The sequence below is a fragment of the Tyto alba genome, unplaced genomic scaffold (genome assembly GCF_018691265.1).
Source record: "Tyto alba isolate M040663 unplaced genomic scaffold, T.alba_DEE_v4.0 Super-Scaffold_6, whole genome shotgun sequence".
In the NCBI taxonomy this organism is placed as follows: Eukaryota; Metazoa; Chordata; class Aves; order Strigiformes; family Tytonidae; genus Tyto; species Tyto alba.
The window spans coordinates 26,146,633-26,173,525 of NW_024881327.1; the positions used below are offsets into that span (position 1 = coordinate 26,146,633).

Genomic DNA, 26,893 nt, shown 5'->3' on the forward strand with positions numbered 1-26,893 from the left:
TTTTAACTATTTCTGGCAGAGTTAGAAAGATATGCCTTGTGCTTTGTATCATGACAACTTGTCTTATCCAATAAGCCACATCTTAAAGCATGTCAGCCCTCTCTACATTCAAAGTAACTGTCTTCTGTTCATTGCTGTTGGATTGATGCTGTTAACTGGGTGTCTGCAGTGCAGCCAGCAGCAGTGAGTGAGGTTTTCCACAGAAAGTGAAGTGCACATGGGCACCAGGCAACTGTTGAATCCATGTAGCTGGGAATCTTTGGTCAGAGCCACTTCTGATCTTCATGTTGATCTTCATGCAACCCACCAAAAATAAAGATCTGCATTTGAGGAGCCATTCACAAGGCTGGTGCTCCAACACCAACTACTGAAATTTTGTTGGCACAGTAACAGAGACAAAAAATATAAAAAGTGGAGTAGAAATATTTCTTATCATATTTTGAATCTTTGCAAAGATTGTCTTTTGAGAACAGCAAACAAATCACCCTGAAGTAGTTTCTTTGTATTCATTTCATTGTGTTAGATTTTCAGACTATTTTTTAACTATTTTTTTGAGTATAAGTGAATGTTGGATAAGTAAATGTGACCTTACTGCAAATGGGAGGGATCAAGGACAGGTTCCCAAAATTCTGTGTTGAAGAAGGTTAGGTAGGCTGCAGGAGGAGAAGGCTTTTGTGGTTCTGCTCTCTGTGAAATAGAGGAGAGCATCCTGCCATGGTGTGGGATGTGGTGGGGGTGAGGAAGTCACACCTCTTTTTTGGGGGAAGAAATAGGAAAATACCTGCTGCAGTGGAGGCACATTTTTACACAATTATTGTTGCAGTCTTGTCTTGGAATAGGTGCTCCAAATAGCTTTTTGTTGGTCTTTTGAAATAGTTGACCAACCTTCTCTTCCATAAGAGTATTTTCTTTTGAGACACCTCATTTAGATTGTGAAAGGTATCAGAAATAGCTTCTGCTGAAACCATTCCCATCCAAACCTTAAAACATATACAAAGCCCTTACACAGTTGCATCAATATGATACAATTTGGGTTGGGGTTTTTTTCCCCCTTTAAGACAAAAGTTGTCAGAAGTGGTATGAGGTAAATGGTGCTAAATTATGGTAAATCATAATGTAGTGCTAAAAAAAGTTTTTAATTCAGTTGTCTCTCATAAAAAGCCAATACCGTAAGAGAAATTAAACTGTTACCCTGAAGCTGATATAGAGAGCTCTGTGACCTGTCCGCATCTCTTCTTTCTATCCCAAGAACTGTTTCCATAAATCATTTCTATTCCAAGGCCTCTGTTCAGTGTACTGCTTCTTCTTCTGACACTTAACCCACTAGCATTGTGTACTGTATGTATTATGCATTGCCTTTTGTGTATGACATATATTACGAAGAGCTTTCTATCCCTAAGGCTTTCTGCAGTTATTTCTGTGAGTTCGTCCTACAGGGCAATTTTATGAAAGTCATCAGTTAGCCTTTGCTATGAAGAAAGAGATAATAGTAACTGCAAGTAGGCCAAGCTCATTAGATGATGATTAAAACGAAGACTTCTTTTTTTCTTTTTTTTTTTTTTTTAAATGCAGTGAATGATGTTCTAGTGAGCGGGCTCTGGGCAGAAGTGGTGCTGGAACAAAAGTCACAGGTGCTGTGTCCTTGGGCCACTCTGTCTCTTTAGTTACTTTACAGCTTTAATTAAATGCTGACTCACAAAGTGCACAACAACCTTTAATATCATTCAAGTGACTTTCTTTAACAAGCCTTAAGAAAGAAATGTTATGCATGGTCCTGCCTCTGCAGTCCAGAATGAATCTAGAGCAGAGAGTTGGGACCACAAGTAAGGTGTTTCAAAGCAGGCTTGTAATTTGCCTGTTCCAACGCTGTATCTTTAGATCTTCTGGGAACATGAATGTCTCCACCAGAAATGGAGGATTTTGTCACTGAGGAGGTCAAGTCAGGATTTAGGATTTGCATTTTCCTCCAGAACTATTTTAGAACCAGCATTGAGTTCCCCAAATTGGTGAAGTCCCAGACTGGTCCCAGTACCTCATTCTGAGGTCTGAGGACCTGTGCTCAGTCATTCGATGGGAGCCCTGTGCTCCCTCCTTGGCTCTGGTGGGGCTGTGGGGCCAGTGGGACCCTCCCACACCTCTTGCACATCTTATTCCGTCAAGGAAATGAGGCCTCTATTTTAGTGTCTCAGCTGAGCTGGTATGGCAGAGGTGGAAACTTCATCTCCTTGACTGAATTTGAACACAGTTTGTCAGGTGCAGTTCAAGTAGTAAATGGTCTGTACGGGCACCGCACGGGGACTTGATTCCCACAGACCCCAGGCATTTGGCTGCTGCCTACAGCCCTCCCTCCGTTGGTGGCATTGGCCTCTACCTGAAGGGCAGACCCTGTCTCCTGCATGAAGGACCACAGTGCTGTGCTCCTGGTGTGACTGCCTTGATGACCAGTAAGGTTTTTCAGGGCGCAGGACTGGGTAAGGTGCCTTTTATTTCCCCAGCAGACCTGGAGAAGCTGTCAGACCTAACCCTGCTCTCCTTCATTGACCAGAGGCAATGGGGAAATTACATACTGTAGCCTCTGGCTTAATTAACCACTTACTATTCCTGTCCTCTTGAATCCACAGTAACTATTTATACACATGAGACTACACACAAGGTTGCAGTTCTCTATTTTTTCTTGACCACCAGTAGTCTTCCCATGTAAGGCGATAACATAGCTGCTTTGAAGGACAATTTTCCTTCTTAATGATTCTGTGTAACATGATGGGACTGGCATTTTTCCCTCTTGTTAAACATCCATGTTTCATCAGCCACTGTGATTGTCAGTTTATACTCCAAGCGATTCCTTGGCACCAGATAATTTCCAGTAAATGTAGGCAATGTTTAAATACAACCTGTTATCATGTCTCCCTTTCTCTCCCTTCTCCTTAGATGTAAAGGAGCATCCCACTATGGCCTTACCAAGGAACGGAAGAGGCGTTCCCAAGACTTCTCTCCAGACCATGGCTCCAGCTTAGCAGTAGCTGCCCTGGGCCCTGAGCTCTCGGCAGCTGCAGCCATTGCCTTAATGACAGATGAGCCGGGGCTGGTGAACCCAGCCTTCAGCCCCATCTCGGAGGACAGCCAGTCAGGCAGCAGCCCTGGAGACCTGCATTGCAGCAACCGAAACAGAAGTAAGATCTAAAATGGATGTTTTCAGAGCATGGTAGCCTCTTTCAGCATTTGATTTCTGTGAAACATATGTTGCTGGAGGCTTTAAAAAAAAAAAAAAAAAAAAGAGAACGAAAGTTTTCATTTTATATGGCTTATCAAATTGCACATTCAGTGACCCGATAGATTTGAGGTGAAAACCAAACTTGCTTGGCTGGGGGCAGCATCACGCTAAAGATGAACTAGCTGCACACATGCAAACCACAGTTCTTAAGAAAGATTATTTAGGCAAGTCATCTCAGTTGGAAGAGCAAATGGCATGTGTGATGTGCTGGGGAGATGGTGTAGCTGTGTAATGGCTTCACCAAAACATGGTGGCCCAAGTAACCCTCATAGACCATGTCATGAGCATATAACCAAAAGCCTGTTGGGAAATGTGTTTGGCAATTGCCAAGTATTTGAAGGAAAACCAACCTTAAGAAGTGCCTTGGGAGATTGGGGGGATGTTTGCCAGCCTCCCAGGGAGGTGCAGCTCAGAGGAGCTGGTCATGCTGAAATAACCATAGTCAGGGAGAAGTTGCACCAGGAGACTTCATCTCGATCCTTCACCCTGTGACACTACACCTGTCTCTGATAAGTGTTATTTGAAAAACATGACCTGGCCAAGGACAGACTCCAGAGCACTAACAGGGAGTTCAGAGCTTGCATTTGGGGACTCTGAAGACAAAATGGATAGCTCACCTTGTGTTGCACCAGCTATATGTTGGGAGAATGGATGAAGGGCTGAAGAAAGACTAGAAAATGATCAGTGTTACCCTCTTGTCTGCATGGGGCTAGAGAGGCAGGGAAAGGGAGGGGGCAAGAAGAGAACTCCAGAATGAAATTAAATCCCTCCAGTTTTATTGAGTTTAGAGGCTGCAGTCTGGTTTGAGGGAATGTTGTACTATTAGATTACAATGTTTGGCTAGCATGCAGAGCTTGAAGAGACAGAACAGCAACAGCCATGAAGATATCTTCAGCGGGATGGAAAAGAGAGTGACATGTTTTGGAAGTATTATGACTTTTTTTTTTTGCATTACCTTACCCAGGTTAGAAGATGTGACTTAGCTGGCCTCTCCTACCTGATAATCTTTGAATTTTTGTCATGAAGTTGTTGCTTATTGTTGATGGCTTTGGAAACACTGCAGGGTTTTGAGGCAGTAGTGTGGGGTTGTTTTCAAGAAGAGATTTTAACAACTTCCAGCTTTTTTTTTTTTTTTTTAGCCAAAGTTACACAGCTTGGGAAGGGCAGTGCTTCTTCCTTTTATATGCGTTTTTCACAGGATTGCTGCGGATTCTGCCTTGACTGAGGCTTATTCTCTCCCAGGCTCCCACACTCACAGGAGATTTCTGTGTGTGGCTGGAAAAACAGGGAAGGTGGCAATTCCAAGGTGTAGGACAGAGGTAGGATAATTGTACCCAGATGCAGGTGGGTGCAACCTCGGAGTGTCGGCTGGAGTCAGGTGCAAAGGTGAAGTGCAGGCAGCCTTGCTGTTGATGTTATGCTCCATCTTATGCTGACGGCTGCAGAAATGATGTGGTTCTAGTCCAGAACTGCTGAAATGTATTGATTTGGTTTTTCCTGCTGTTGCAGCTCGACACTTTGAACGCTCCACTATAAGAAGCAGATCTTTTAAAAAAATAAACAAGGCGTTCAGTGTTCTCCGAAGGACAAAAAGTGGAAGCGCTGTTTCCAACCAGGCTGACCGGGAAAGGGAGGCTGTTGGAAACTCTGCTGCTGGAGAGGAAGGTAATGCTTTGTTCTGCTTGTGTTATCACTTAAAATGGAGTAGAGGACCTTATCCACGTGGGAACTAGATGTCCATGACTGACATGCCTTTCATGTGGTGGGCTGTGCATGATTAAAAAACCCAGAAAAGTCAATTTTTCCTTATTTTCTTCTTTAAAAAGTTGTTAGTGATTGGCAGGCAAGAATATTGCTGGGGTGTGTGGGACCTCACGTAGGGCTGTTCTGGTAACAGTCTGCGTGCTACAGCCAGCCCAGTACCCAGCACACGGGATGTGGGATCTGGGCATCTGGGAACTATTAGTGGAGCTGTCATTGATTTGCTCCATCATTTTGTTCAAGAGACTTCATCAGCATGTGTCTGTCCCCCTAAAGCAAACAGATCACAGTGATCATACATTATAGGAAATTTATAAGTTTTGGCTAATGTTTATGAAGCACTGGAAATTCCCAGTGGAAGGATGGTATGAAAGTGCAAAGTACTGTAATTATTCCAGCACTTCTGTGGGAACCTTGATAGCAGACTTGTATCACCTCAGCCAGGCAGGTGGTGAGGTAAGAATGCTCTGCTCTTAAACAGGGGGGAGAGGCAAGTTTGTCTGACGTATGTCAAGGATGAGGGGTCTGGCAGTCAGTAACACTTAACATTTGGCATTCTCAAAGCAATAAGCAAACGTTACTAATTGCTTTGGACTGTAATTATGAAGCCAACATTAGCATTCATGCATCAAGAGGAAGTGATGATAGAGTGGAAATGATTGTCTTAATCAAGGTCTTCACTGAGCTTATTATTCTTTTGCTTGATGCCTCAGCACCTCACATCTCTTCCTAGATCAAACATCCAGGGTAAGGGCTTTAAGAAGACAGAACATCCAACTTTCCTTTGCTCCGTATTTCAAGTTGTCATTGAAAGCCACACAAAATAAGGACAAAAAGCTGCCATATGCTGTGTTGAGGCATTATTATTCTTGAAGTGGTGAATTGGAGAACAATTTGGGGTGTTTGATATTTCTTCTGCTTTATTTGTTTATTGCTTTAGAAGAGTTTCACTATGTTACTGTGTTCTCGGTACTTACTATCCTAGTCCACATATTTGCTGGTGATAAAACCTGATAAATGTTCAAAATTGTGAACCTTTTCCATAAAAATAATGGGAATCTGCTCCTTGGCCTGGAAACATCATTAATAACCCTACTGTCCCAAATATTTTATTATTTTTCCCCAAGTAAAATTTTGCAAGTAAGTTGTCTACAGCTCTCTTTGAGCAGATTGATATGGTTCTCATTCCCTAGCAATTGTTCAATCCAATGTAAGTAAAACTTGTCATTCTTCAGCTGGAGTGAAATTATGCATGTCTTAAGTTAATATTTTTCAAAAGACATCTCTTCAGAATGGGACACAGACATTTTTATGACTGTTTTCTACCTAGGCTTATAGTTGACATTAGTAATTGCTCCACTGAAAGCTTGGTTTCACGTCCAGAGTGTGTGGATTATTTGGATGCCAACATTACCTATTCAGTAATACAGTGCTGTTCAGATGTTAACAGAAGGAGGTGTGAAGATGACACTGGCCTTTACATTTCCAGCAGAATGAAAAACGTTGTTGTCTCCTTTTTAAGGGATGTATAATGGGGCCCTGAAGTGGAAATCACTCTAGGGCCTCAATGACAGTGTCAAGATTGTCATTCTCTCCTTGACTCTGCTTGTGGTTTCATTCCTCTGCACTAATCATTCCTGTAAGCATCCAAATATATTCTACTGCACTGGAAAAACCAGATAGGCATATAATTACTTAATGAGCAGTTACTCTTATGTATGAGATCACAGAAGCTGGGTACCTAAATTACTGTATTAATTATATATGCAAAGAATGTATTTTGATTATACAGTTCTGAAATTTGGTCTTTAAAAAATACAAGCAAGTAACTTGCAGTAATACAACTTTAACAAAGATTTCTACTCAGTCCTTTGCAACACGTGCTTCGTGTAATGGCATCTCAAAGGCTCTCTCTGTTTCTTCTTGTTGGAGGAGGAAATGAATATACTTCTTTCTGTAGCAATTATCATCACCCTGCCAGCTGGAGGCTTGTTTTCTTCTCCAGTTCTCTATATTTTCTTCTTCTATTTATTTTTTTAAAATCCTCAGCTGTTCTGAGAAGTCTGCAGTTGGACTCCTGATTAGAGTTGCTGGTCAAACTTTAGGGATAGCTGTGGGATGTTCTGTCTTGCGCTCACTAAATATCCAGCCCAAACCCATTGGAATAAGGCAGCCCCACATGTTTGTCTCGCCATTGACACTCCACTCACCAGGGAATGGATGTGCTCCAGTGGGTGGTGGTACCTGGCCTCAGAGGTGCCCACAGTCAGTGTGAAAGCTGCTGCTGCCTTGCCCCAAGTTTCACAGGTTCATATCTGGGACCACCGGAGAGCACACCTCAGCCACGCCTCATTGCTCCAGGATATCGGATGGCACCTCACCACCTCTCTGGTGGCTCCTTTTCTCACCAGGCTTAGTCACTGTGTGAGCAGAATATAGCTGAGACTCTTCCAGCCTCACATCAGGCACAGAGTGAAATAACCTTTTCTTGCTGATAACCTCTTGTTGATAAAGGAGCAGTCAGATAACCTGACAAAGCTCATTGTATTATAAGTCCATCTGTCCCCAGTTTTCAGAATTGCCTCATCTTAGTTCAGATGTCTCTGTTTAAACTGTGTTTTGCCTGTATTTTTGTCGAAAGAGCTCTGAGAACGAAACCCATAGTCTGTACCTATGGATCATCACCAGCACTGATGTCAGATTAACTATTTGCCCACTGGAGAGGGTGTAAGTGCCTTTAATCTGAACTTGACATGTCTGTTGGTCCAATGATCAGTTGCAATATGACTGTGAGGGCACAAGCCAAAATAATCATTCCTGATGTGGGAGAAAAAAATATTCAAATAACCATGATTCTGCTTGAAGCTGAATGCAGTACTAGTTTTGGAGAACTCCTTTGCCACCCAGGGACACTGAAAAATATGATATATAACAGCAAATGTGTTTCTGTTTTAATTACAGCACAGAAATAGTTACAGTCTAATGCTATCTTATATCTGGAACAGGTAGCAGTCCTGCACTGTGAAGATTATTTAATGATTTCCATTTGCAACCTGTGGTTTGATTTGTTTAAACAATGTCATATGCACCCATTTTAATTTAAATTATTCAGGTTTTCTTTGTTCCTCTGTTTAAACATTTTGGGGACATTTTCAGCAGAGAACTATTCATTGTCCAAACTGAAGAAAATGTTAGAAGTGAATGAAAAGTGCAAACACTGATGAGAAAATGTTTGAGGGAAGGAGACGTTAAGTTTTTCTCATTTTTAATAATTTTGTCTTTTGTAAATAACCCATTCAAAGAAGTATTTTTAGTGCAGCACCCAAACATGTGATATCTACACAAGAGTAATTGCATTACTAGCACTTACAGCTACAAATAGTTTTCCAGGTCTGAAGTAGAAGTTAGGAAAGTTTAAAAGAGATGGTTTCATTCTGAGATGTGAGGGAAGGTGACAGGGGTGTCCTTCCAGCACTGATGCATTTAAGATGTAATATCTTCTGGCTGGATCTACTAGTGTAAATGACCTTGACAATCTACTTAAATGATAAAATACCTCCAAGCAAAGACCGCTCCAGCTTTGCTATGCTTATTTGTATCACTGTGATCTTAGTTTTACATCACACTTTTTAAATTCAGTCCCAAGAAAGACTATAGATTTATATACTCTTTACTCAAACTGATCTACAAATAAAAGTTGTAAACCAGCTAACGCTTTAGGAGGAAAGAATTTGGGAATGCAATTGCAAAAACCTCTATACAGTTTTACAGTAAAAGAGAGCTGTGCTGCTGATTTTCAAAAACATTCATCAGTTCCATTTTGCAGTCAAGCCATTGTAAAATAAATTGAATTTATGATTGCTTGAGGATGTCAAATGTTGTTCAAAGTCAAACTCATTCTTCTTAGTCTCATGGTTCTCCATCTGTTACTGCTTTGCAGAAGTCAAGAACAAGGCAGTCCTGGCAGGCACTGGCAGGACCACAGAAAGAGACTTTCCTGTTCTATGGGTGTATCTCACTCCTACTGTTCAGTCTGAGCCCCACTGTATTTTATGTGTATATATAAAATAGATATATGTTATAAATACTTCAAAGTTTGGGAAAGGTATGCGAAGAAAAAGAAGGTAAGTGAAACACAGATGGCTCTAGGTACCAACCATTTCATGGCATTAGGGCTCTCTATGTGCAGAAAAGAAAGTGTCTTATCCAGCCCCAGGACAAGACAGCACAGCCCAACTTCTGTGTCAGGAAGGCTGCACCCTGCAGGAATCACATGCTGTTTCTGCTTTCCCCAGATTTGACTCAGTTGCAGTTCTTATTTCCCAAAACAGCTGTTGGAAATCTTACAGATCTGGTTCAAAGCACTTTGCTGTAGGACGATGAGCCAGGCAATTTCCAGAAGAAAAGGTTGGCTCTGAAGCATTTCCTCCACTGCAGACCGATAAATTTTGCCTGCTGTAAGTGAGATAGCCACAACTCTTTTGAGACACATTCAACTCTACAACAGTTTCATTTTAGTTATTTTGGGACTCATTTGGTAAGAGGAATGTCCAGAAGCAAGAAGAGACATTAGAACTGGCATTGCCTTCTACCTGTCCCCTGCATCAGACCAGCATCCCTGGAGAATTAATGGAAGGAAATGAAATCAAAATGACGGCAAACCCCTGGGAGAATGAAATGTTAAATGAAAATCAGTTGTGGAGAAAAAGTTGCAGAATGAAGTCCCACACTAGTGCAAGTGCATGTGACATTCACAGACAGGAGAATTTTCCAATAATAGGTTACACCAACTTTGTTTAAATTCTGGTGACCAGGTGCTGGGAAGCATGAGAGTGTGTGCCTACAGATAGCCTTATTTGTGGGGATGGGCTGGCACCTTCACATCAGTCAGAGCTTCTGATCTAAATAAGGACTTGTAACCTGAGACACAAGTTTTGTTTAGTCACCTTTGATTAGTCTGGACCCAAGAGTCACAGCAACCATTACGCAGTGCTTTGTCACACTGGATACTGGGAAAGAAGGCACAAGCTATCCTGATGGCAGCATTGTCAGAAGGAACACGGTGCACACAGAAGTCAGCTAAAACCTGAGCACTGAAGGAATACTACCAATACGTATTATAAACTATGGGGATAAAATATTAAGCATAGTTAAAATTTTGTGTTATAGTCTTATGGCCACTATACTAATGAGTGCTCAGTGTCCCACATCGTACCAGGCAAGCGAAGTTTACTGTGTAAAGCTGGTCTCTCCTATGCTATTTGTTACTGTCATGGGATGTGTTAAAATATCATTAAATTTGCACAGTAATATAAGGAAAATATTGCTTGAGGAAGAAACATACACAATCTTTCTGAATGCAGATGACATTTTATTGTATTGACAGATTCAGAATGCTCCATACAACCCCCGGTGACAAAACCACAACACTCTGTGGGAAAACCTGCAAGAATCACCAAAAACAAGACAGAAAGTTTACTTCTTTCTAGATTCAGCAGCTCTTCGATATTTAAGGACTGGAAATATAAAATGGTAAAGAAAGGTATGCAATACTCCTGGGTTTTCCTGCTCTGGAAAACCTGGTCAAAGAGAACAGAGAATTCTAATTAAAAGTGTAAGGGCTGGAAAATGGGATCTCTGCAAACTGATGCTCCAGCCTCGCAACGGGCTGTGTATGTGAATGGTACAAGCATTACATACAACCCGGTTAGAGTCCCTCAAACTGGGCTGCCGAGGCTCCATTCACTGTACACAGCCAGGTGCTGAAGCAGGGTTCACCTCTTCTGTGTATGGTACATACATTAGAAAAATTCAAATTGAAGATACTGCTTTCCAGACACGACATCATCTTGAAACAGGCAGGGTAGGTTTGTATCAGACTGCACATGGTGTATGCAGGCTGTTTGGTGAGAAAGTGATCGTGAATTTTCTTATTCAAAAAAATACATATTTTTGTATTTTATACATTTAGGTTGTCAGACTTACTGTTAGTTTATCAAAATAGGCATTGCCCTTTCTCTTATGACAGTCTAGGTTGTTGGTAATAAAAACATACGTGTATATGTCTGGGATCAAAACAAGAGGCAAGTCTTCAATGAAGAGAACAGAAATTAAGGGATCATGGAATTATTTTGGTTGCTTGTCCCCTCTGAGGAGAAGATGGTGCAATTTATTAATTATATTTGATAAAGAACACAAATCAAATGAAGACAAGAGTTGAGGCAGCACATCTTGCTAACTATGAAAAGAGAAACCTTGGTGACCTGTAGATTGGCAAGAAAAATATCTTCGGAAGATTTGTTTTGTTACAGACTACACACTTCAGAAGGAAATTAGGTATTAAAAATTCTTCTAAAAGAATATGCATGAAGTCATGTTGAAAATCAGCCAAGTGCCACTCACTGCAAGACTTAATAAACCAGTTAAGGCATTGTTCAAGTTAAGGCAGTATTGAAGATAAATTCATTATACCTCATACAAAGATATATGTAAGTCTTATATAAGTGTATAGACTTGTTCACTGCCACATTGCTCTGATATTTTGGGGTATAATTACAGACTGAAATAACATGAGAGTGCCAATAGCTTGTTCAGTCCACAGTCCTCCATGGTCAAGAAATGTAACTTGGTAATTCCTTTAGAAAAGTTTTTGGAGTGAGGTATGGGACAATGAGTGTTTGGGTTAAAAAACAGTTTGTTAGGACATGAGATGAATCATTATGCAATGGGAAATGGAAATAGTTCTGCTATAGGACTGCTTTGGTAGTCTGCAAATTATACAGAGTTATTTATTTATATTTCCATGCAGAGAAGATCTGAGCATCCAGACTACCATTTGCATTTTTACATATAAATATCTTTATAAACACACTGAAAGTGTAAAACATGCTTGCTTATTCTGATGCAGGGATGACGCCTTTGGTGATTTTTGATGAGTACTTGTACCATCTGACTTTAAGCACCTCACTGAGATGCCAGAGTTAATTGCCCCTTTCTTCTCACATAGCAGTGGAGAGAGTTTAGCACCTTTGGGGGTGATTTAGCAGTGGAGTGAGTATCGCTCCCTTTGGGTGCCCATGCACTTTAAAGAAAGCCAGAGAAAGCAGATCACCAAATTATGCATTTGATTTAGAGGCCTGGATTTACATGGAGTGAATCCACCCTTCAGGCTAGAGAGAAACAAACAAGTTACAAGCTGGGCAAATAAAGTTCAGAAAATAGAGGAGTATGGGGAAAATAAAGCACCTTCCATTCCTGAGACAGTAAAGTTGTGTGCAAAACTGAAGTAAAACTGTATTAGCATAGAAACTGTTATTATGAGAGTATAAACTAAATGAATACTTGGATATTAGATGGATGAAGGCTGTACAGTTATCTAGATAGACTTTTATTGTCTGTCAACTCTGTGTAAAACCACAAAGTCGAAGTCTGTGCTACCAGTAGGTGCTTTTTACAGACGTCGAGGGAGACAGCTTCCCGCCTGGAAGAACATATGATCAAAGAAGTGGTAAGGGATGCAACATGGTGTTTCTTAATATTTTTTTTTCCTGTTCTTTCTTTCCCCTTGTTCTCTCCCAGAAGGTTTTTGTGCTTTGCTGGTTTGTTGCCTGCTAATTCTATAGTAGAAAATATTTATTCTATCTCAGATACTGCTCTCTTAATTTTCATTTAATACTTTACTGCTATTCAGTAACAGTTACTGTGCTTTCATATCTAAAATAAGTTATTGAAAAATTACTAGCTCTTAATTTTTCGACTTACAGGTTTTTCATATGAGCATTGGATTGGATCCACACACAAAAAATAGAAAAGATTTCTCTCATATATAGGGGATTCAGAATAATTGAAGGTTAATACACCTGTGCTAGAAAACTCACTGGTGCTTTTACTTTAACTTTGCTCACTGTTGAATGTGGATTAAAATTTTTAATTGACTTAGAATAAAAGGAAGGATTAGTGTCATGCTGTGAAAGCAAACATGTCAGTTGAAAAGTAAGGTTTGGAAGAGGGTACTCTTACCCATTGCACTGTAAATACAAAAGGGACCCCTGCCCACCATAAGTCTCTCTTCTGCACACCCAGATTGCTAGGGCCGCCAGAGATCTTTCTCTCCAGGTACCTTGAGCGTACTGTGGTTTTAATATAGACACATCACAGTAAGATTCAGTCATTCCTACTTCCTAGAGTTCAAGCAGTGATGAAAGGAGAGGGGTCTGGAAAATACTGTGTACTTTGGGTTGCCTGAGAAATCTTGCCTTCCTGTTAGCTGAAGGTAAAAATCCCGCTTCCTTGGATGTTACAAGCCAAGCACCCAGTCCTCAGCTACAGCACCGATGTGGAGGAAAACAGGGCAGCCTGGGTTGCTATCAGTGAGACAGGGTGTGCTGCCCCCCACAGCAGGGATGGATGTTTGTGGAGGTGTCCGTGCCCATTTATTCTAGGGCCAGCAAGGAACTGTGGCCTGGTTCAGAGGGTTCTCTGATGACTAAAAATGTATTTTTTTCCCTTAAAATATTAGCACATGCAAGAGTTTTTAAGCACATTTAATCTGTCTGGACTACATCAAAGGTTTAAGGCTGTGTTATGGGAGAAAAAAAGGAACTTTGAATGTATTAATTAAAAAAAAAGATCCCTTCAAGTCCACTCAGCAAGTACACGTATCCCTTCTTCCCCACTTAGTATAAATCATATCCATGCACAGAACCTAGTTTGGGTAACTGACAGGTACTTGAAGTTGTGCGGTGCAGGTTTTAACAAAGCAAAGCTGTGATGTCAAATAAATACCTTACAATGTGCATTTCCAGGTTTTCCCAGGTTGTATCACCTGATTCCAGATGGGGAGATTACCTGCATTAAGATCAACCGTACTGATCCCCATGAAAACCTGGCCATTAGAATTGTGGGAGGCAGTGAGACTCCTTTGGCTCACATTATTATACAGCATATTTATCGAGATGGGGTAATTGCCAGAGATGGAAGATTGCTGCCTGGAGACATGATACTAAAGGTACAGTACTGTGGAGGTACAAGATAAAAGTATCCTAACAAAGAATGAGATGGTATGTGTTAATCACGGGATAAGATTTACCGTGTTGCTTGTTTGTGTGGGTAGAATAATGCATGCAGAAAGACATTCAGTTCCTCTACATGCTGTGATGATTTCATTTATTTCAACAATTTTTGAGAATCCTGGATTTGTTTATTTTTCCTATTCACTACCAGGCCTCTCTGATTTCTACCCAAAGATGGTAGATCCAAAATGCAATATAGCTCAATAGCCTGTTGGCATTTCTGACCCAGTGGTGCGAAAGTTTTTTTGTGAAAGCAGAAGCTGGGCTTTTTTTGCCCGGTTTGTTCGTACTGAACTGTGGGCTTAAATCTCAGCTGGTGAGGTTTCCATTGCCTTACTTCCCACTTACACCAGGATAGGTGATAGGGGCCTGATCAGGGTTAGGTTATTTCAGCACCTAGCTCCTCTGTATGTGTTCAGCACTGCAGAGCGTGAGACGCTGCCCACTCTATTTTAGGAGTGTTGTTCCACCAGCAGCCACAGGTGAAATATCTAAGAACAAACTTGAGCAACATTCAGGCATTAAACGTTAGTTGCTGCTTCTGCTCCTGTTTCTATAGAAATGTTTAACAGAAGAACAAGAATTAGGCCAGATGGTTAAATATCACATATGTTGTGAGCAGTGGCTTCAGCAAGAGCTTTTGAATGGGAACTACATTCTCAGCTGCCCCAGAGACTTGGAGCTCTACAAGGATGCTGAATTATATTAATGCTTCAATCCCTAGAAGAAAAGAGTGATGACAGAAAATACTAGTTCCTTTCCTTGCTTTGATGGTGTGCAGTTGGAATGCACAGGTGTATTCATGTTGCAAGCCAAAGGTACAGCTGCAGCTCACCCAGGTATACCCCAAGCAGCTTAAATCAGCTAGCTCAAATATTGGTGACAGTGTGGTCAGAGATGGAAAAGAGCTCAGCGTAGGTTTTCCAAACTACAGGTAAATATTTGAGCAGGCTGCTTTGTTCACTGTGGGCCATGCTGCCATGGACACAGAGGTGCTGGTACACAGGCTAACCAGAGTGGCATTAGCTGGGATAAGGCTACAGGAGCTGGAAGTGGGGTGGACCTCAAGGTATGCTTATGCATATCTTAAGGTCGTCTTCCAGGTGGGGCTCTGGGTGCTGATCGTACTGCCTGCTCTGGCAGGCCTGGCCTGTAGGGTTAGTCAATAGTTCTCCCAGCCCTACTGACTTCTGCTACATATTCCATGTGAGTAATTATTAAGGATACTTCAAAATTATTTGAAGTTCAGAGCACCATCTGGAAGCCACCACCCTTTTCCTAGCTTTTACTGACCCCGGTGGTAGCCGAGGACACTTGAGGCATGCCAGGGTTGTGACTTGCTTTCTGCTTCATGTCTGACAGAGCGTGGCCAAAAGGATTTCTCAGGATCACGATGTGGGCATACTTTGCTCTGGAATTTTTTAAACATGCCTCTGGATTGTGGTTCCAGGCAGCAGCTAGATGAGTGTCACCCAGTTGTGCATTTTGGGGGATGCTCTTTGTCCTGGTGCCAGCACAGTGCGGCAGAGTTATTGGCACCACTGAGCCAAAACTGTTCCTGCAGGGCACATCCAAACTGCAGTGGGAAGCTGTGATTGCAGCACGGACGGGCTCAGCTCAGCTCTCCCTGGCTGTGGCTGACTGCCTGGGGATTTACCAAGGATTCCAAGCAATTTCAGCCCCATGCTGGTGCAGCTCATGCCGTTCGTGGTACCCAAGCTGCCAACTTAAAGTTAGTTAAGCTGAGTCTCTAGGGGTGCGGTCCCCCTGACAGACCACATTGGGGACCGCCCCGTCGTGCCCACACAGGGAGTCTGCAAAAACAAATGCCACTTGAACGCTTTTGTCCGTGCTGGCGAATATTTCTGTTGCAGTTTGGAGACATTTCTTAAAATTTAAATGGTTCAACCTGTGCAATGTAAAACTACATGGAAATAACTTGTCTGATTCAGGTTTTCCAGCCAGCAATGAATTACAACCTTGCAACTGGTTTTCATTTAGCAGTGATAAAGTGCAAATCCTAGTCACTCTTACGCACATGGACATGACAGGATTGACTGGAAGATCTTTTTTTTTATCTTTCTTTTCCTCAGCCAAATTAAAGAAGTGGCAGTTATGGAGTTTTACCACCATCTGAGCTAAATCGTACCTGGAAAACATTGAGAAATGTAAAAAACCTGATTTTTCTGGTGTGGTATATTGTCATAATAGTTAGTAAATATCCAGGGCATTTAAACTTCTACTTGAGGCTCCTTTCTTCATTTTAATTAGAGATTCATTAGTGGGGAACATTTTTTTTTTTTTTTTTTGGCCATACCTAGAACAGCTGGAAGATGATGAAGAGAAACGGCAGGAAAATGGTGGGAATGAAAGGAAAGGCTGGCAAGGCGATTTGAAATCAGAAGCTACTGGAATAAAACTAAGATATATGAAAGGATATTGGAGCCTGGGAAAGAGCAATAATAAAGCTGAAAAATAGCATGTATGTCTGGACACTATCAGGGAGAAAGGGGAAAAAAAAGGCAGAAAGTGTCTGTATAGCGCATCCTTCCTTGGGGGCAGACTGTTCTGCACTGCAAACTTGGCCTCCTGCGTGACGTGGTTTAAAATAGCACACAGCACTTTGTATGAAGACATCTGTGTAAATAGATCTGTCCTCTCCAGTGTCAATTCAGATTAGATGGTTCTTCTGCTGCTGATTTATACTCCTCTCTTCCAGGTAAATGGCATGGACATTAAAAATGTGCCTCATAACTATGCCCTGTCAATCCTGAAGCAACCCTGCCACATTCTCCGACTGACGGTGCTCCGTGAGCAGAGGTACCGATGCCGAAACAGCGGACTCTCCCTGGATGCTCACTGCAATAGGGATGACAGTTTCCACGTTGTGCTAAACAAAAGCAGTCCAGACGAGCAGCTGGGAATAAAGCTGGTCCGCAAGGCCAATGAACCAGGGGTATTTATTTTCAACTTGTTGGAAGGCGGCGTGGCTGCCCGTGATGGACAACTTCAGGAGAACGATCGGGTGTTGGCCATCAATGGGCATGACCATCGGTATGGCAGTCCAGAAAGCGCAGCCCAGTTGATACAGGTTTGTCACCAGCACTTTGACCCCAGTTTCTGAACTCTGCGAAAACCAAATAGTGTATTTTCACTGTCCCCTGCAAAGCAGGGGCCAAACTTAACGTGTGTGTATTTGGGGGAGGGAAGGAGATGAGCCAAGTTCATATGGGAACTTACAACTCTAAAATGTCCTTTGTTTCACTGTGGGTACAAGGGTGAACATGAGCATGGACTCTTATAGTGATGCCTGCTACCATTGGGCTTAGTGATATACAGATCAAAAGTAAACATCCATATACTCTGCTCATCATCAGAGTGATGTCCTCTGCCAAAAGGCAGGCCAGCCTGCACTGTGGGAGCACTGGGTCCAGCTGGGTCCTGACTCCTCCAACTCAGAAGGAACCACAGTGCTCTCTGGTGCAGCCCTGGAGCAAGCCAGAGCAGCCTAAGGCAATGGACAGCACATTTCAGGATGAACACCATCCTCCCAGAGTCGGTGATTTCCCATTGGTGTGCTTTACAACTGAAGGTATTCCATACCTTGTAGATATTTCTTACTGAAATCCAGCATATGGAAATCCAGATGTTTTGGAAAAAATGGATCTGTAGCTGTAGTTTTTATAAATCTCTATTTAGACTTGCATGGAGAACTAAATAGGTGCCTTTGTAATGCACTACACAGTCTTACCACAAAACTGTCAGAAAAGAAACTGTGCCTTTCTCAGCTACAAAATCAGTCAGCTTCTGCCTAATTTCCCCTGCAGAACCATTTTTGGTTTTTTTCTTTATAGTCTACATTTTTAGAAAATTTCAACATAAAAAAAGCAAAGTCAAGAATCTTTTGTTGCTTTTATCTCGTATTTATAGCAGTTATTATAATTGTGCAATTTTATATTTCATTTGGAGGCATGCAGAGTGTTCACATACTGAAGAATTTCATCTGCCTCAATAACAAGATGTCAAATCAGGCTGGCAGCTTCCCCCTTCTGACAGGTATAATCAGGGTAACGTGAGTTGGACTGAAAGAAGCATTGGAAATCAGGCATTCTGTGAAAAAGATTTCTCCTTTAGCATTGGTTCACAGTTGACTGTAGCCAACTTTTATGGAGAAGTTTATGGCATAGGTGAAGAAAACAGCATCCCCTTGCATAATGCCAGTTGTTGAAATTCTGGTCCAGCATCTTTCTGGATTACTTTATGTAGCTCACTAACTGGGTCCAGAAGGTGGCAGTGGGGGAAGGTTTAAATTCTCTGAAGGAGCTAAGTCTGGAATGAAAACCTTTCTAAAAAATTGGTATTCTTGGAACAGTTCTTTATGGCTACAAAACAAGGCAACAGTGCTTCATAAGCAAAAAACACATGCAGCCTAGAGATGAAATGGAAAAAATGACTAATGAGACCATTCACACACAAGTGTTTAAAATGCAACTAAAGCTCTTATTGGGTTCCAAAGAGTGGATGTTATTTATAATAATGTTTGAAATGCACACCAGTCCCTGGGAATTTAAACAACATGCCCATCAAAGGGGAGACTCAGGTTTCCAAACAGCCAGGATTACATTGTGTTGATGTGAGATCTGTGAATCACATTTGTCTAATGAAAAATTCCCAGAACCTGTGTCTTTTTTGTCATGTTTTTTCATCAATTATCATTTGCCTTTCCTGTTTCCATGTTATGCCAGAGGAAAACCATTATTCTGAGGCCACAAATGTTTTGCATTTGCTTCTTACACGAAGGGATGTTTTACTGTGTCCTCTGATTTCTCAGCAGTATCCTGCCTGTTGAGACCTCAGTGTGTGTCACTCACAGTACATTGAGGTCTTCAAATGAATGGTAGTGCAAGCTTCAAATACACCACTGGTTTCTTCAAAAAAAGAACTAACATTCACTGAAAGGTGGTTGCTAGGCCAAGCGCAGCTGGGAGAACATCAGTTTTCTGTGGAATCTGGTTCGGTTTGACTTCTAAATAATGCATAATTGATACAAATCTGATTCTTCGGGCCTTTGGTAATTATACATTGGCATATGTGAAGCAGTTGTTAATTGGTAGATTAGGTGTCTGGCTGTTTATAAGCTCAGTCACAAGAACTGAAATGAAGAAAACGCGTATGTGCTAATTAGGAACGTGCACACATCGTAACACTTGAGAGTTTGCTGCTTCCCATTTGTCGCATCATCTTTAGTCATGGCCTTGTGTCAGATGTGGCACTTTTAATCTAAATAACGTGACATTCCACATCTGTTTGCTATGGGAGTGACAAGAAAAGGAACAAGGTAACAGATCTGTGTGTGCTCGTGTGAGCACATCAAGCCGAGCTGCACGGGTCGAGCCAGATTTTACTGCCCCCAGATGTTCGCCCTCCTCTCTCCCTCTTTCCCCCGACGCAGTTTGGAGTAGCTGCGACAGGCGCACAACCCCCTCTCCATCACGACAACCTCTGCTGGCAGCAAGAAGATCATGACAGTGGAGTGCACCCGTGCTCCATCATCTCTGCAAGAGGTGGGGCAGCTTCTGCCGAGAGCAGCACTGCTGCCTTTTTTTAAAAAAGATGCAGTTGCCTGCTAGGTGCTTGGAAGTTGACACTGTGTCTCTGCCTTCCTGCTTGATTTGCTTTGGCTGTAACAGAAATTTTAATTCTAGTGGGTCGTTTCAGCTATTACTTGCATTCAGTCTCAAAGCCAAACTAACTTCTTTAATTCTTGCTTCAGCATAAAAAACAGAGAAGGAATTGTGGGAAAAACAAGTGGTAAGAGGGAGAAAATGATCAGAATGAAGCAGTAAGTAATATTCTGATCAGTAGAAATGTTAATGGGCTTTCATATGGAAGTACATAAATACAAAATTTGGTCTTGTTGTTTGGATAACTTTTTAAAACACTCTGGACTTCTGAGAAATTACTCAGCTTGACTGACCTGGAGGCAAATGTGACATTGCAATAGAGACTCTTGTTGAACTTTTGCTAGTCATTCTATGAGAATTAATCACTTTTACAACCTTCCTCTAAATAACCAACTTCAAGACTAACCATGTGGCAATAGATGAGTTTTAAACAGAAGTTGCGTAAGTTGAAGTTGTTTGTTTTAGCAAAAACTGGATTTTCGTGGGGCCATATGACCTTAGGAGGTTTAGTCTTGTATTGTTCAGTTCCATCTCAATCATATTACAAACTAGGGACCAGGGTGGTTTCCTTTCTCCTGAGATTCAGCATTCTGCTTTTGAGTACCAGCTGAGTCTGGAGTCCAGGAATTAATAGTCCATAAAAACAGACCTGATAAAAATACCTAGAAAGCTATTTTGAAATATGTGTTTGTGTACCAAATGATATATTACGAATTTGTGAAGATTTGAGTTGCTGACGAAAAAACTATCATCCCCCAAGATGTCATGAAAGTAACAAAGAAGGGCACATTGAGATATCAGCTTCCTTGGAAATAACACAGCCTGAACATGCAGATTTGAGGCTTGAAGTTGGAGGTTTAGGAGAGGTGGGATGCTTTTTTTATAACTACAGTGATACTTTTCAAAAACATTTTTATACTCTCAGCTACCACTATTGAATCCAGCTCCAGAAAAGACAAACCAGACTATAAAAACAAAAATCCCAGGGGCCTCCTCTGGCTTCTGTTAATTGTCTGCGGGAGATTTGATTTCAATAGTGCAACTGGATCCGGGTTTGCTTTCCAGCTGCTTGTTCAACGCCAGCTTTCCTTGGAGCCTCTCCCCAGTGAGCAAGGCATGTCAGTGTGCCAGCAAGCGAGTCTGGAGGTCCAATGCCCTCGGGCTGTGGTACCAACAAGCATCGCTACGCAGCCCCAGGGGGATCAGACCTCCAGTCGTGCTTGCAGGGGGGCTCCGTGTTAGACACTGAGCAGTTCCTCGGTAATAACCCGTAAGCAAGCAGGCAGGAGTCCCTCTGGAGACCAGCCCTTCAGAGCCCCTCCTGCCTGCCACAACACCAGGGTTTTAGCCTGGAGAGAAGGAGATTAGGGGATTATTTTTTTTTATCTTCTGAGTATGCTTCTATAGCACTGAGGCTATTCCTACATTTCAGCTCAGTATGTTGGTTTGCCCTTATAGCAGACAGCTATGATTTATCCAGCTAAACCCTACTCCCTCTCAGCTCTATCTTTGCATCACTGTTGTCTTGAACAGATTCATATGAGCCTCACTGAAGGAGGAATGAGGCCATTTGCTTCTAGAGAAGCAGCGCTTATTCAATAAGAGAAAAAATTCACCTGTACACAGATTTAATAACACTAATACCAGGCACACACAGAACACCTTAAAAATAATGAGCAAACATAACCCAGTAGAATCTTTGAAGCATCTCTCAGGCACATAAGTATTATGACTGCATTGTGCAAAAAGACCCAAAAGCATTTAGAGCTAATTTGGGGTTAATTGTTTTTGTAATTCTTGTTCCTATAGTGAGAATTTGGGCTAGTTTCCCATCCTAAACTCCATTACTCTGTGTGCTTGTTTGTACCCTCCCTCTTTCTCTGTGCTCTAGTGCAGTACGCTTTACTTCTCAAAAAGCATTGTGCATCCCTTATTTTAAGCTGCCCTACATTCATCACGCTCATTGCATTCAGGTTGAGTTAGTTACATCGTTTATTCCCCACTTTCACCACCCAAGACTTAAGCCCATTCCTTGTTACAGGGTTAATTACATCTTTTTCAGAGTTCCTGTCTGGCAGCAGCTGTCCTGGTTGCCTGTCTCTCTCCTGTGGCAGGCACATTGCTTCTCTGCAGTGATGTACGCAGGCGTGTGCGAGAGCTGCTCAGCACTCACTGTGGCGGATCACTGCTTCCAGCCAAATTTGGGACAGGTGGGAAGGGTTTTTCAGAGTTAACACCAAATTTTCAAGCGGAGAATTAAGCATCTGTCAGTAAATTTTTATGGACTTTATTGATCTGAACTGGTGTCATTGCGACCATGCTAGTGGGAAATCCAAGCCATGCTTAAAGAGGACACACAATTTGTAAATCCTCTGGGGCTGAAGTGCAGGGGTTTATTGCACCGGGGCAGTGGGATTCACGCTGTACTTCCTCCTGCAGGCCAGTGTGAAGCAAGTTCACTTCGTCGTGTCACGGCAGATCAGGCAGCAGACCCCCGACATCTTGCAGGAGACGGGCTGGAGTTACAGCAGTGGCAGCCCCCAGCCCTGTCCTGCTGAGAGAAACAACCCCGGCAAGGTGAGGGCACAAGCGCTCACGCGGTTTCTCTGCCATCTCTGGGACAGGGGACTAGGAGGGCAGCTGGCGTTTTAGTGTCTCAGGGTGTTATCTCTGGTTTCTGTCATCAGAAGAAGCATGTCGTCTTTTGCAATGGAAACGTAAAAGCTGTGGTCCTTGTTATTTATACAGTGATTCTGCCCTGACTCTCTCTGGAGCGGGGAAGGAAGGAGAAGGCGAAGGGCAGAGGTGGGGCAGGGGGCTGATGCGCACACAGCGTCCTGGCCATGGGCACGGACCTGGCTGGCAGGGCTAGCCAGCACAGGGCAATGCCCTCCGATGAAAGCAAGAGGCTTATCTGAAGTTTCTCCCCCTGGAGCAAACTCTTCAAGCAAAAAGCTTTCATACACTTGCCTGAGGAATTCCCATAAGCCGCTTGAAAACTACGGTAATTATTAGCCTGTTGCTCATTTGTTGAGATAGATGTGCTCTGACTCGGCTGTCAATTTGGCAGCAGACAGAGGTTTCAGTCTCTGAGGCTGCTGCAATCATGCTGTCTTTCTGTGGAGCTTTGGACCCAAAATGTGTTGGTTCTTCTCTGGCAGCACTTGGCACTCGCATGGGATGGGGGCTGCGAGGGTCGGCAACGCGCAGCATGGCCAGACCCAACCCGGGCCCACCCAGCACAGAGCAACCATCTCATCCAGATATGGCTCTGGTTACCCAGCTGTCCCTCCAGCTGCTCCTCTGTACCCCATTACATGAGTGTTTAGTGCATTTAGACCTGCAATATGATTTCTGTATAAGGCAGAGAGGTTCTCATGGTCAAATATATGAGGTTTTAAAGCAGAAACCAATGCAACAAGAGCTTTGAAAATACCTTTTCTAAGTTTACTCAACATTATCCTTTGCACTATAGACAGAGCAAGGTATGTCCTTGCAGGAGCTGAAATTGTTTATTTCAGTAAATTTGAAGTCAGGTGCCTGGCTAATTTACATTAATCACTCTGAGTGTCACCACTTATGCAAACCCTTGCGAGCTGTGCCCCGGCCACCCATGTCAGGGGTACATTCAGGGAGGTGGACAGGCAGGGCTGGTTTAAATCCATCTTGCCTGATGGGCAGGCAGATGTGTCCTTAAAGGAACCTTTGGACTGAACCAGATGTCAGATCAGGTGCACAGCTGTCAGCTAGGAGACAAGCCTAGCTCTGCATATTACAAATGCTTAAAGATACCCATTTTTGACAGGTTTGTGTTTTTAAAAAAAAAAAAAAAAAAAAAAAAAAAAACCAACACATTATTCAGTGTTTTTATGTGTAAAAAATACATCAGTGTCTATTTATCTATTTTTAGTTTTCCTTTTCCACGAAGTCACAATCGCAGAGCTGGTTAGGTGAGACTGAATCGGCAGGAGTTAAACCACAGAGCAGAGTCAATGTTTGGTAGCTACTCCCTAGTAACAAATAGTGCCCAACTAATCATGCATCTGCAAGGCATTACTTCCTAATGAAGCAATGAATTCCTTAGGGAGATAAGTGTAGGACAGCAATTAGCTTGTGTTGCTACTGTATGATTTCTAGTGAAGCTCTGAGCACCTGCTTGTTCTACCATGTTGATCTGATTAATTGATAACACATGGGATTATTTGGTAACATGGCTTGTCTTCCATAAACTGCCCTAGATCCTCATTTTCTCTTCCTGTACCAAGGGGTATTAGATGGGAATTTTTGGTAAATCCAACCTTGTTTTGAGTAGCTGTGAGATTGAAGGGCCAATACTGACTCTGCAGCAGTCCTTTAAAGACTAATGATTCATCTTTTCCTGGATATGTCTTAGCTTTTAGGGAGATTTCCAGTTTGCCACAAGAGATGGGTGCTACATAAGTGCATGAGTGGGAGAGCTGCTGTGGGATTCTGTCCAGTGCCATTGTTTGCACACTTTCCAAGGAAGATGACAGCCAAGAAAAGAAAATTCTGAGCTATTCCTAGCTCACTTGAGCTTTGTGTATGTGTGTAATGGGGGGCCAACATTGGAGAAAATGCTATGGCCATAGAACAGGAGATCAGTATAGTTGGTGGACACAATGAGCTTCAGGCACTGAGGGCTTTTCATCTAATACAATCATTACTGGAGTATTCTTTGCCCTTTTATGGAGTATGAGTGTGTCTGTTCTAATTTCTCATGCTTTTTTGCTAAGAGTTTAACTGAATATCATTTGCAATTCAAGATCTTTAAACTCTAGGCTTTGGCAAACTTGAAATGTTATTTGGTTTTAAATAGACATTAATGCAGGAGTAACGCTTGCAAGCCAGGGGCCTGTACAGTGTCCCAAAGCAGCACACACTCCTGCTCAAAACTAAGGCAATGCCTGTTGGCTGGAGTTTACTGCCAAGGGAATTTCCTATGTGTGTGTGGTTTGATGAGCCTGCTACCTGCTGTTATCAGTGGGACTGCTTTATTATGTGCGATTGATAAAGAGATTGCTGACTGACTGGAATCCTGATTAATTTTAAGGTGTTTTTTGTCCCCTGAGCTTACTGTAGGAGGTGATATTAGCAGGTCAGGAAAGCTTTCTTTGTGGGAAGCAGCTCTCTCTGTAGAGCATGTATGCAAGCGTCAGCTGAAATCTGCTCTCAAGCCCTGGCTGTGTTCAGCACCAAGAATAAACTCTAGCTTGCAACAACCATCTCGCTCATACGATGGCTCGGGAACTGCTTTTGGCCGAGCCATGGCCCTCATGACAGCCTACCTCCATCTGGAAAGCGCGAGGAGGCGGCTCTCTTCCAGGCCAATGCCAGTGGCAAGCAGCCACGCAGCCAGCACGGCGCTGGAGATCAGGGAGGACAGCCTGCAGTGACCACGTCCTTGTCTGGCGGCAGTGATGCCGGGTGCATGGTGTGCCAGGAGGCTGGCCCTGCACAGTCTCTTGCCAAGCTCTTTTCCTGTGTACAGAGATAGGGGAGGCACAGCCCAAACTGTCCTGGCAGCTGCCTGGATTCAGAAAAGAGAAAATGTCAGAAACACTTCCTCGTGCAGCCGAGGTTGTTAAGCCAGGCTGTAACGCATAAACAGGGCAGATTTGACTTCTTTGAAGTCAGTGGGAGCTTTGCCATTAATTAAATAGCGCTTGTTTTTAATTGAAACTGTTTTCTTACTCCTTTCTAACAAATTGTCTAGTACTTAAAACAAATCTGTCACCCTGTTGCTTGAGCAGGCAATGTTTTCTGACCGTACAAGCAGGTTAGCCTTCAGGTGAAGTACGTTTTCCAAACAAGCACAGCTACATCTTTTGTCTGCAAGACACGTGTCATGGCTTTGATGTTGTGATAATCCAATGTAAATATTTATTTTTCAGTAAATATACAGAAAAGAAAAAAATTAAAAAGAGGAGATGAACTGTTACGTTTTTCTTCTCCTGACCTCTGAGGTCACTTCCAAATGACAGAGAAGGGCAATTGTTTAGAAGAGAATGCATTGAAATGCAGCCACTGATAAACACTGCCTTTCAACTGGTTTACTCATTATCAGTTGTACCTCCAAGAAACCTCTACGTGTGTTTACTAAAAAAGGCTTTACTTTCCTTTCATCAATGCCTTCATCTCAGCCAAGTTGCCCCAGTTCCTTTCTATCTGCAGCCATGTGAAAAATGACATGTGGAAGAGTAGCTTCAAAGGAAAACTAGTCTTACATGGTTGAGCATACAAGTACCAGTACTTTTATGATTCTTCGTTGAAATGTAACAGGACAATTTCTCTCTGTGACAATTCCTCAAAAATAGAGCATTAGCCAGTTTATCAGCTAATGTTTTTGGTGTCTGGGACACTATGGCCACTGCATAAGTAAGAGGATTGCGCTGAACACTCGGAGCTACAAGTCTAATTCCAATTTCACGTTTTGCTACAAAATCTAAGACTTCATTTTTGTGAAAATTAGTAGTGCCCCTATCTCACATGCTTCAGGAAGTGGCCTTTTCCTGATGGAAAGCCATTCCTTCCCAAGGGAAAAACGGCAACATTTTTGCACAAATATGTGTGAAACATTAAATTTATTTTGCACAAACATAGAACTACTATGTTTAAAACATTTACAGCTTAAAGACAAAGGTGAAACGTTAAAATTATCTGGACTAGAACATTTATATGTTTTTGAAAGGGAATATTGTAAAACCTTCAGAAATTTTTAGGTTAATTTGCAAGTCGTAAGCCTAATTACTCTGACACAGGGCCTGTGTTCTGCATGGATCAGATGTGATATGTCCAAACAACTACATCAGTTTGGTTCTTGTCCTGGTGACTAAGAGAAGACCTTTTCCACTGAGCTCTTTGACTTTAATTTCTGGAGCTCTGTGGCAGCCACTGTTCTGCTCAAACATCTAGACATCCTTCGCTAAGCTGCTAGAAGATTCTGGGTTTTGTTGTCGGTGTTGCATCACTGAAATCCTGAATTGGAGTTAGTTCCACCAAACACGCCTTTAAAAAAACCCACAAAACAAAGGTATAGCCTGCCCTACTTCCATAAAAACATCTTGACGCTGTCTTCCTTCATCCAT

At 42.3% G+C, this 26,893-nt stretch overlaps 1 protein-coding gene across 6 annotated transcripts in view; it reads left to right on the forward strand.

Annotated features, from left to right (window-relative positions):
* Positions 1 to 26,893, forward strand: part of LNX1 (ligand of numb-protein X 1) — a 158,226-nt gene that overhangs the window by 118,981 nt on the left and 12,352 nt on the right. For 4 of the 6 annotated variants that reach the window (XM_032998983.2, XM_032998985.2, XM_032998984.2 and 1 more), the window contains 6 exons: positions 2,929 to 3,170; positions 4,781 to 4,936; positions 10,419 to 10,574; positions 13,837 to 14,039; positions 16,823 to 17,194; positions 22,227 to 22,364. In XM_032998983.2, the coding sequence (XP_032854874.2) occupies positions 2,929 to 3,170; positions 4,781 to 4,936; positions 10,419 to 10,574; positions 13,837 to 14,039; positions 16,823 to 17,194; positions 22,227 to 22,364 (1,267 nt within the window). The remainder of the gene's footprint in view (positions 1 to 2,928; positions 3,171 to 4,780; positions 4,937 to 10,418; positions 10,575 to 13,836; positions 14,040 to 16,822; positions 17,195 to 22,226; positions 22,365 to 26,893) is intronic. The other 2 variants (XM_032998986.2, XM_032998988.2) reach the window with 1 other exon arrangement.